This window comes from Mustela putorius, unplaced genomic scaffold (genome assembly GCF_011764305.1).
Source record: "Mustela putorius furo isolate JIRA1106 unplaced genomic scaffold, ASM1176430v1.1 tig00000596_pilon_pilon_pilon, whole genome shotgun sequence".
Taxonomy (NCBI): domain Eukaryota; kingdom Metazoa; phylum Chordata; class Mammalia; order Carnivora; family Mustelidae; genus Mustela; species Mustela putorius.
This window is the reverse complement of record NW_025421428.1, coordinates 14,037,063-14,046,911: the sequence shown is the minus strand read 5'-3', so window position 1 is coordinate 14,046,911 and position 9,849 is coordinate 14,037,063. Positions and strand designations below refer to the sequence as shown.

The following is a 9,849-nucleotide window of genomic DNA, read 5'->3' as shown; positions in this document are numbered from 1 at the left end:
AATAGCTTAATTGAGACATAATTCTGTGCAACACCCCCTCCCGTTTAAAGGGCACAGGGTCCTAGCTTTTAGCCCACTCGCGGAGTCGGACGACCACTGCCAGAGTCAATTTTAGAGCCTTCTCATCACCCCTCCAGGGACTCCTGTGGCCACAGGCGGTCACTCGGCATTTCCCATGGCCCCAGCCCCAGACCACCACTGACCAACACCCACTGTGTCTGGACTTGGCCGTGGCGGACATTTCCTGTACGTGGGGTCATGTAATGTGGCTTTTCGGGGCTGGCTTCTCCCACGGAGCGCGATGTGTCCTAGCTTCATCCTCGCTGGGGCACACGCAGGGACCTCTGTCCTCTGGCCGTGCGTGTGGTGCTGTATCCGTGCCATGGTTTAAACCACTGGTGAGACACGTGAGTGCTCAGTGCAGCAGCACGGGGCACGTTCCTGCTGCTGTCTCCGGAACTTTCTCATCTTGCACACGGACCCCCGTCCCTCCCCCAGCCCCTGGCGCCCACTGTGCTTCTTCCTGTTCACGGATTTACGGATTCAGGGCACCTCGTACGAATGGAGTCCTACAGCATGTAACCTTTGGTGTCTGGCTTTTTCCAAACAGCATGAGGTTCTAGAAGTTGGTCCCTGCTGTAGCGTGTGTCAGAGTGGCGTCCCCTTGACAGCTGAGTAACGTCCCGTGGTATGGATGCACACACGTGGTAGCCACTCATCTGTCGGGGGACGTGCGGGCTGTGTCCACCCGCTGGGGACTGGGACGAGTGCTCTTGCACACGCGGGTGTGCAAGTTTTCGTGTGGGCACAGGGTGGGTTTTGAGCAGCGGGGAGCCTCGCGGGTTCGAAGGGTCCCTCCCGCTGGGGTCGGGTGGAAGAGAGAAGTCGGGTGCCAGGGTCAGGTGCCGAGGACAGACCAGGAAGATGTGGTCAAGCCTCGGGGTGGTGTGAGGCACAACCGCACTCAGCTCCTAGCACATGCACCGGGGCCTGGCTCTTGTGACAAGTCTCACAGGGACCCGCCAGTCTGCCTGGTTCCAAGATGACTGAGAGTCGCCATGCTAGCTGGTCCCTGCACACCCTGATGGGGGGGCCCGCCCTGCATCCCAGAGAGCCCCCTGGGGCGTCTTGCGATGCCCACCTCACAGGGGAGGGAGCTGTAGCTTCCTGCCTCCTGCAGCGTCCCACGGCGCGGGGAGCGGGGCCGGGCCATGCGTGGCCTCTGTGGCTTCACTGGGGCTCCCCGCACTGAGGGATGGAATTTTCACTCGTGGTCCTTGTAATCAACTTACAATTCGATACTCAGTTTCATTTTCGGCAAACTTCTTCTTCCTCTTCTTTTTAAAAAAGATTTCTTTCTTTATTTGACAGAGACACAGCAAGAGAGGGAACAAAGCAGGGGGAGTGGGAGGGGGGAAGCAGACTCCCTGTTGAGCAGGGAGCTCCACGCAGGGCTCCGTCCCAGGACCCCGGGATCACGACTGGAGCCGAAGGCAGACGCCCCCCGGGCGCCCCTGTTTTTGGCAAACTTCTAAGTATATTCGAGACGACTGGATATGGAATCTGCTTTCTCCACGATGAGGAGTTTCGCCCGGACGGTGGGTGTGGTCAAGCTGACGCACGCAGTCAGGGTCAGGGACACGCCCCCGCTGGAAGACTCTGGCAGGGAAACGGGAATGTAAAACATCGCCTTCACATGTTTTTAGGTGGATTCCATGCCGAAGTGGTAATATTTCAGATATGTGGGCTTAAATACAACATATTGTCAACATGGATTCCACATACAGTGTAGGGAGGTGTGAAGGGCTCCCCCACCCCGGCCACAGCTCTGGGAACCTTGGCATCCTGCCGACCCAGAGAAGCCAGGTCCGAGGGTGGCACATCGTGGTTCCGTTGATAAGAACCGTCGGGGTCTGGGCCAGGCGGTCCATTGGGGATGACAGCTAACGGGTACGGGGTGCCTTATGGGGATTGTTCTAGATTCAGAACACTTGTGCTGTGGCCTATGGGGGGGTCTAGCAGGCACCTCCCCTTGCTGTCTTAGTTTCCCGAGAGGGGTAGGGCTGCGGGAGGGTCAGAGGGGCCCAGGTCCAAGGGCAGCATGAACGGCAGTATTGGCAGCAGACTTGGCCAGAGTGTCACAGCCGAGCCTGCGGAGAAGCACGTTCGGTGGCAGCAGGCACCCGGTCAGCCCTCAGGTCCCATAACCCAGCTGCACGGGGCCCGCATCGTCCCCGCCACGGCCTGGGGGTCCACCTCCGTCCTTCCTGCAGGTGGCCACGAGTGCCCCGATGAGGCTCCGCAGAAATCCAGAATCTCCCCCAAATCCCTACGTCTTGGTTTCATGCCTACAAATGGTGGAAGTCCTGGCGACACTTCCTCCTTCCTGAGAGCCTGGAGCAGCAGCTTGTCCCCCAGAGCTCACAGCCCCTCTTGGGAGGACCCCCAGCAATGTCCTTAGACCAGTCTCAGGTGGGCCATCTGGCAATCGGTCCGGGGTCCGATCGATGGCCTTGCACTTAATTGTGATCGTTGACACCACAAGCCGCGTCAAGTCCGTGTTGTGCCTTTTTCGACGTAACGTGAGAAAACCCACACCCAACAGCCCAGTGGGGCGTAGTCGGAGTCCACGGCAGGCCAGATGGTCTTTTTCTACACCTATACTTTCCCAGGAAATGGTGACAGCTGAATTTGCATGATGTAACCACAAATGGAATTGGCAAACTGTGCGTTCATGGGGTTTCGGCCACGAGAACTGGTCCCTCCCCCAGTCGCGCTGGGGAGAGTCAGAACATCCCCTTCCCCCAGGGACACAACCCCCTGGAAAACGGACGCTGGAGGGATGGGGGCAGGGGGTGCAGGGGTGGAGGGAGGAGGGCAGGATGAGTGGGGCTCGGAGAGAGGGCCGGCAGGATGCATGGAAGGAAGCAGGGGTGCGTGCATGGCCGAGAGCAGGTAGGCGGCCCCCAGCTTCTGTGGAGGCCTTTGCAGAACAAGTCTTGCATGTGTCTGGGACCCCGCCTGACGGAATAGGCCCCCCGAGCCTTGGTCCTGTTGAGGAGAAGCACGGGGACCCTGCGGCAGCTCCGGGCGCTGGCTGGCAGTCAGGCTGAGAGAGCCCCGGTTGGGCTGCGTGTGGCTCTCCGAGGAGGCCTGTGCGGAAGGGAGAGGTCTCGGGTGTCCGGACGGGCAGAGAGCCCCCCGCCCCTTCCAGGGCCCGGCACACCCCGTGTGCAGCATAGGAAGACGCGCTGTTTCCCTTCCGAGCTCCAGCCGAGGAGGACGCCTCTGTGGGAGTCTGGGGCCTTCGTGAGGGTAGACTCCCCCTGCACTGCCACCTGGACCCATGGAATCAACCAGAAGGGAAAGGAAAGCCCTTGGCTAGAGGCACCACAGGAGACAGAGTCCCTGTTCAGACGGGGATTCAAGCCTGGCAAGTCCTGTGACTTCACCTCGAGGGCAGGTCTGGTCCGAGGGCCTCCCTGCTAGGGCGGAGGTGCCTCCGTGCAGAGCCTGCTGGGCTCGCGGGGTGTCCCCCCCACCACCGACCGCAGCTGAGCCGCCCTTCCCTGCACGACTTACTGTCCCGGGAGAGCCCCAGGAGCCGGAAGCCCGGCTCAGCTCAGCTCAGCCTCCACAGGCCTCCTCTCCGGGACGCCCAGGGACTCGACAGCCACCAGGCTCCTGGGAGGTGCCCCTTACCCGCTCCCCCCACTTCAGCCGGGATACAAGGTGTCTCCCAGCAGCTACTTTCCGGTCATCTGGATGCTCTTGCCAGACCACCGCCCCGTTTCTGCAATGGGCTGTGTGTGTGTGTGTGTGTGTGTGTCTTCAAGGCCTGCCGTCCGTGGCGGACTCAGTGTCTGGGTGTTGCAGACACCGCAGCACCTTCCCTCCTCACACACCCGCCCAAATCAGTCGGCTGAGGAAGGGCAGACAGTCCCGGAGTGGAAACCCCTCCCAGCAGTAGGCACCAGGCGCAGGGGAGGCCTGGTGCTGGGACCGAGCTAGCCACGTGGCCCTCAGGACACAGGGCATCTGCTACGATCACCAGTGTGGTCAGGGCCAAACCGGCTGAGTGGGCTACGCCCGTCGCATGCTGTCACACACGCACGTGCTGATGTGAAAGATCCTCATAGACCTTGCTAGAACAGGCGGCCGAGCACGGATGGCACAGCCTGGTTTCTAAACCTTGGCATCCACTGAGCGCACGTCTGTGACTTCCGGGAGAGAAGCTGTGGGGCTTATAAAAACCGTGCTCTGCCAGACTGTCGCTTCATTCATTTGGTGTTTCGTTCGGCGAGTGCTTTCTGAGCTCCTACCAGGGGCGGAGCCCAGTCTGCTGTGCTGGGTGTGAACTGGGGACAGGGCAGAAGGGTCCCTGTGGCCCCAGGGCTCACTGACTAGAGGCATGAGGCTCAGTGAGTCAGGATGGCGGAGAGGGTCGCAGAGGATGTGCGGGTGTGAGCTCTGTGGGCGAGGGTCCCAGGCGGAGACGTGGCCAGTGGAAAGGCCTGAGGTAGGAGCGCGCCGGGTGGGGCTGCTCCCTTCCTTCATGCGGGAAGTGAAGCCGTCCAGGGAGGGGGCACATCATGGGGGATTTTCTAGGGAAGGAGTTCACTTTCACCTCTTTGGCCAGGAGAGTGACAGGGTCTCACCCAAGTCCCCTGGGTCCCTGCTGTTGGCCAAGGATGGATGGAAGGGGGCAGCGGTGTGGGTGAGGCGGGGACGGGGGCTCTGAGCCTCCTCTTCTACTTTGCGGTACATGGCTGGTATCAGCATTCCCTGCCCTCTGGACCGGGCCCGGCTCCCCGCCTCTCCTGTGGGCTGCCCGGAGCTTCTCCTTCCCACCGAAGCCATCACTGGCCGTGCTACAGGCAGGCCATGCTGAGGTGCAGCCCCAAGGGCACCATCTCCTTGTCCGTGAGCACGTCTCCAGGGCACCATGTCCACAGGATGTGATGGGAGCTGTGCTCCCCGCCCCCCGCCCTCTGGAGGGTGCCATAGGCAGTCCTGGCCAACAGCTCTGGGTCCCGGGGCATGAGGATGGCTGTAGTATTCTCTGGACCAGGGTCCCCTCTGTCTGATCCGTGCTTCGAGTCGGCACAGTCTGGACCTGCTCATCACACCCACACCAAGACGGGGAGACAGTCTCCACCAAGTTTCCGTCCGTCCATCCATCCATCCATCCATCCCTGTTAAGAGCAAGGACGCTGTGAGATACACGCGTCCCCAGTCCAGATGGGAAACTGGGAATGCTGAGACAGGGACCGGCTCAGGACCGCAGGGCAACCAGGTCAGAGTCTCCGGAGGTGACCATGTTCAAGGCTAAACCCCAGCTTCCCGTACCCGCGGGGCAGGCAGGGGGCGACAATGCCCTCTGCGCCCACCAGGGGGCAGCAGGCGACTGTCCGCGGGGTCAGCCTGAGCCGCGGTCTGGGCTCCGATCTTGGGTCTCTGCCCAGCCAGAAAGGTCATGAAGGGCAGTGAGGACAGAGACCCTTTTCTGCTGAGGCACTTAAGCTGTGGGAGAGAGACACAGGCATGAAGGGGGCGCCCTGAATAGGGCACCCCAGATGGAGGGCTGCGGGCGCCCCATTCCGCCCCAGGCCCTGCGAGGTGCTGTTGACCCTCACAGACAATTCTGGGGAGTTCCGGGCTCCGGGCTCTGCAGGGGGAGGGGGCGGTGAAAGGGGAAGATGCCTGCAAGGCTCTCGGAGAGGGGCGGGAGGGGCTGGGGTTCCCACTATGTCCCGTGGTTCAATTTCTTGGGGTGATGCTGGGGGGAATTACCTGCTCCTGCCTCAGGCCACGCAGGCTCAGTGCACCCCGCGGAGGCAGGTTCCTTCCTTCGTGGCTTCCTCAAAGGAACAACACCTGCACTGTGGCTTGGAGCTCCCTGACCACTGGGCCTGGTTTGGCTCCGGCTGTGACCACTCCTCCCAGGACCTGGGGGTATCCGGGAGTCCAGCTCCTCTCCTGATTCTCTCTGTGGGCTGGACCCTGGACTGCCCCCCCACCAGGCTTCCTCCTCAGTTGGGGAAGAGGCAGGTTTGAGCTCTGCAGAAGGCCTGGGGGATCCTCTCTGTGCTCACAAGGAGGTGGGGGTGGCATCCAGCGGAGGAGGAGCTAGGCGCCCCAACGGCCACAGGTCCAGAACTCAACCACTATTGTCCAGGTGGGTGGCCTCCCCCCAACCCCAGCGTGGCCTAGAGTCTCAGAGGGGGGCTGTGTCTCGCCTGCGGTGGCCCAGCACACCCGTAATGGGAACCCACAGGTCCTGAGCTGAGCCAGGGTCCACATCACTTCATTGCCAGATTGGCTCTTCATGTCCTTGAAGCGTACCCCTGTCGCCGGGGAGGCCAGTTGCTGAAAACACGGCCCCCACCCCAGGGCGCGGCTCAGGAAGGAGTTCAGGGCGGGGTCAGTGGACCCTGCAGTCAGTCAGTGGCCGGCCAGGACCCAGGGCCCAGGCAGCTCTGGCCTCCTGACCAGCCCTCTCTCTCACTAATCTCACATATTCCATCTCGGACACGCCAGGATTTGCCCTCTGGGCAGCTCCAAATGGCCGGGCTTCTGGGTCACAAAGGAGGGGAATCCCGGCCTTCGTGCGGAGGTCCGGGTCTGGGGTGGGTAGGGGGCTGCTTTCGGGTCCTTTGCCAGAGCAGAGGATGGGATGGGGGTTTGGGGCGCACCCCCGCCCGTGTGTGCCTCGAGTTATCCCTCCGGGACGGCTTGATGGACGGAAGGGACGCGGGGGCCGTCGGCCCAGTCGGTGCCCCCTCCTGGATCTGTCCTTTCCGAAGGGCCCTGCGGAGGGGCCCAGCGCGACAGGGGCCAGCGCCCGATCGCCGGCGGGCGGAACGCAGGGCCAACGCAGCGACCGAGACCGGCCCTCCCTCCCCACGCGAGGTCGCTGGCCTCGGGCGCAGCGCTCCCCGAAAGTCCCTGCGCCCCGCGGACGCAGTGGGCGGCCCGGGGCGGCGCCGCAGCCCCCGCCCTCCGCAACTTTGGCGGGCGGCGGGGCAGGAAGTGGGGGTGGGGGCGGCGCCAGGCCCGCGCGCCGGCCCCGCCCCCGGCCCGCCCCGCCCCTGGCCGCGCCCCCGCGCCCCCCGCGCCCCCGCAACCCCGGAGCCGCCGAGCCGCGGAGTCCGAGCGCCGGGCGCAGAGCGCGGAGCCCGCGGGCGGGGCGAACAAAGCGGCGGCGGCGAGGGCGGCCCAGGCCCCGGACGCGCCGAGCGAGCGACCCAGCGGCCCTTTGTCTCGGGCGGGGCAGGAGCGGCGGCGGCCGCGGGGCGCCCGGAGCGCAGCATGCGGCGCCCGGAGGGGCGGGTGGCGGGGCGCTGCGGCGGCGGGCGGCGTGGAGCCCGGCCCGGGGCCCGGGGGCGCCCGCGCGTGTGAGGGGGTCCCGCGTGCTGCTGCGCGGCGCCCACCCCGCGGCCGCACGTGGGCGGGAGCGGCGGCCCGCGAGGAGCCGGAGCCGGAGGAAGAGGAGGGACGCGCGGCGGCGCAGCGGGGACCCCGGGCCGCCCGCGCGAAGCCCCGCCCCGGCCCCCGAGCCCCGCGCGCGCGGGCGGGATGCCCCGCGGCCGCCGCACTTCGGCCCGAGCGCTGCCCTGAGCGGGACCGGCGGAGCGGCCGCCGCGGGCGCCATGGAGCAGTGGCGACAGTGCGGCCGCTGGCTCATCGACTGCAAGGTCCTGCCGCCCAACCACCGGGTCGTGTGGCCCTCGGCCGTGGTGTTCGACCTGGCGCAGGCGCTGCGCGACGGCGTCCTGCTCTGCCAGCTGCTGCACAACCTCTCCCCGGGCTCCATCGACCTCAAGGACATCAACTTCCGGCCGCAGATGTCCCAGGTGAGGGTCGGGGCGCGCGGCGGTCGCGGGGACGGGGGGGGGGCGCGCCCTAGGAGGCGCGAAGTTGACCAAAGTCCCCCCGGCCCGGGGCGCGCCGCCGCCGCCCGTGGGCACCACCGGGAAGCGGCCCGGGCGGGTCTGCGGCGCCCGGTTGAGGGGGGACCCGCCGCCGCCGCCCCCTCTCCCGTCCCTCCGGCCCCCGGGGAGCCAGCCACACCCGGGGGCCTCGTCGGGCGTCGTGTCCCCCGGCTTGGTGGCCTGGTGGCGGGACCGTGGGGGACCCGCCGGGGGCGGCCTGGGGAACCGGCGGGGCGCGGAGCCGTCGCCCGAGGGCTGGAGGGAGCGGGAGGGCTTGGCTGACCGCCTCCCCTTGGATAGGACCCGGCCGCTTGCTGCGAGCGGCAGCAGCCCCCTGGCTTCCGCAGCACCGTCAAGGGTGGCCTTTGTCGTGGCCGAGGCGTGTGGCAGCCGGCGGGCAGGAAAATGTCTGCGCAGCCGGCAGGAGCTGCTTGGCTGCCCCCTTAAAGGGAACTTGGCGAAGACTTGAGCAGAATGAAGCTCCGGCCGGCCCTCCCCCAGTCACACCGCTGGCTCCGCCCAGCTCCATGTGAAGGGGTCCCGGGCGCCCAAGGGGGGCAGCCCTGCCCAGGATGGACCTTCCTCTTAGCCCTGTAGCCCCTTCCTCTGTGGCCCACAGCAAGTCCGCGTGGACAACAGCGATTCCTGTGTGACATCGGAAAACCCGCTAGGGAGAACGGGGATGGAGTGAGTCACGGCTTTTCCAGGCTGGGCTGCGCGGCCTCTGCCCTTTGGCTGGGACTGCGTTTCCAAGGAGATGAGGGCATCCCCTCCTCCGGGGGGAGGGAGTGGCTGCTGACAAAGAGGAGCCCTGGGAGGGTAGGGGGCTGCTGTCCCACTCAGCAATAACAACCCAGGACCCCGGAGGCAGGCGGCCTATTGAGGGAGCCTCTGCGTGCAGGGGTGCGGTCTCAGGGCTCCCCCGACACCGGCGCTGTCCTTACGCTCTCTCATGCCAAGGAACCCGGAGTTCCCCGGGCCAGATGTCCTGCTGCATGGTGCTTTCATCAGTCCGTCAGTCCTTGAGTCTCTTCCTCCCCTCTGTCCTCTGCTGGGGGTGGGGACGGGGCTGGGCCGGAGAAAGAGGACAGGAAGGATTGCAGAGGGCAGAGCCGGCCACGGGCGGGAGTGTCTGCCTTTGGCTGTCAACGGCAGGGGCTGCCCAGGCTTGCTGGCTCCTGGCGGGCTTCCTGGCTGGCTGGCACAGAGGTCGGGGCTAAGGGACACAGCCTGGGGTGGGCAGGTCCACACAACGGAGGCTGGACCTGGCTGGCCTCTAGGTCCCGGGGCTGCCCTTTCCCAGCTGGGGTTTGGGCAGGGCGTGGGAAGTGGGGGCACCCTGGCTGTGCAGGTGGCTTGGCTCAGCTGCTGTGCTGGAAGTACAGAGACATCCTGGGGTCCCTAGAGCCGTCGAGGGGGCCGCAGCCCTGACAGCGGCACAGTCCCTTTGAGCCTCCCCGTGTCACAGCCTGTGAAGGGTATCAAGGGGGACTCGGTGCTGGGGAGAAGCAGACGGGCGAGCGTCTGTGTGTCTTCGTGGACATGTGCTCGCTGAAGTCACTTTCTAGGGAGTTGACCACCTTTGGGGCATCAGTTTCCCCATCTGTTTAATGGGAACAGCAGTAGTAAGTGCCTTAATGCTGCCTGCGGAGCGTTCCCCGAGGTTAAGGTGGAACCGTCCTCAGTGCGGCGCAGAGCTGACGTTAGTGATTCTAGGTGGGTCCTCGGACACTGGCAGGGACCACTGTCTTGGCTGAGGCTGAGGGCTGGTCTCCCTGACCTCAGCCTGCCGGTCATCTTGTAAGGGTTGGGGTGGGTCACCCCATCTTTGTTTTTCTGTCGCCGTGAGAACCTGTGTTCGTTGGGTCTACGCCTTGGCTCCGTCTGTATATTCACAGTTAAGGAAATCATTCTC

The 9,849-nt window shown here is 65.1% G+C and overlaps 1 protein-coding gene across 8 annotated transcripts in view; it reads left to right on the top strand.

The window, feature by feature from the left end:
- Positions 1 to 7,113: 7,113 nt before the first annotated feature.
- VAV2 (vav guanine nucleotide exchange factor 2) overlaps positions 7,114 to 9,849 on the top strand; it is a 147,697-nt gene continuing 144,961 nt past the window's right edge. For 2 of the 8 annotated variants that reach the window (XM_045082862.1, XM_045082863.1), the window contains exon 1: positions 7,114 to 7,856. Coding sequence is in view for 6 of the 8 variants with exons in the window: in XM_045082868.1 (XP_044938803.1) it covers positions 7,653 to 7,856 (204 nt within the window). In the remaining 2 variants the exon portion in view is untranslated. The remainder of the gene's footprint in view (positions 7,857 to 9,849) is intronic. The other 6 variants (XM_045082864.1, XM_045082866.1, XM_045082865.1 and 3 more) reach the window with 4 other exon arrangements.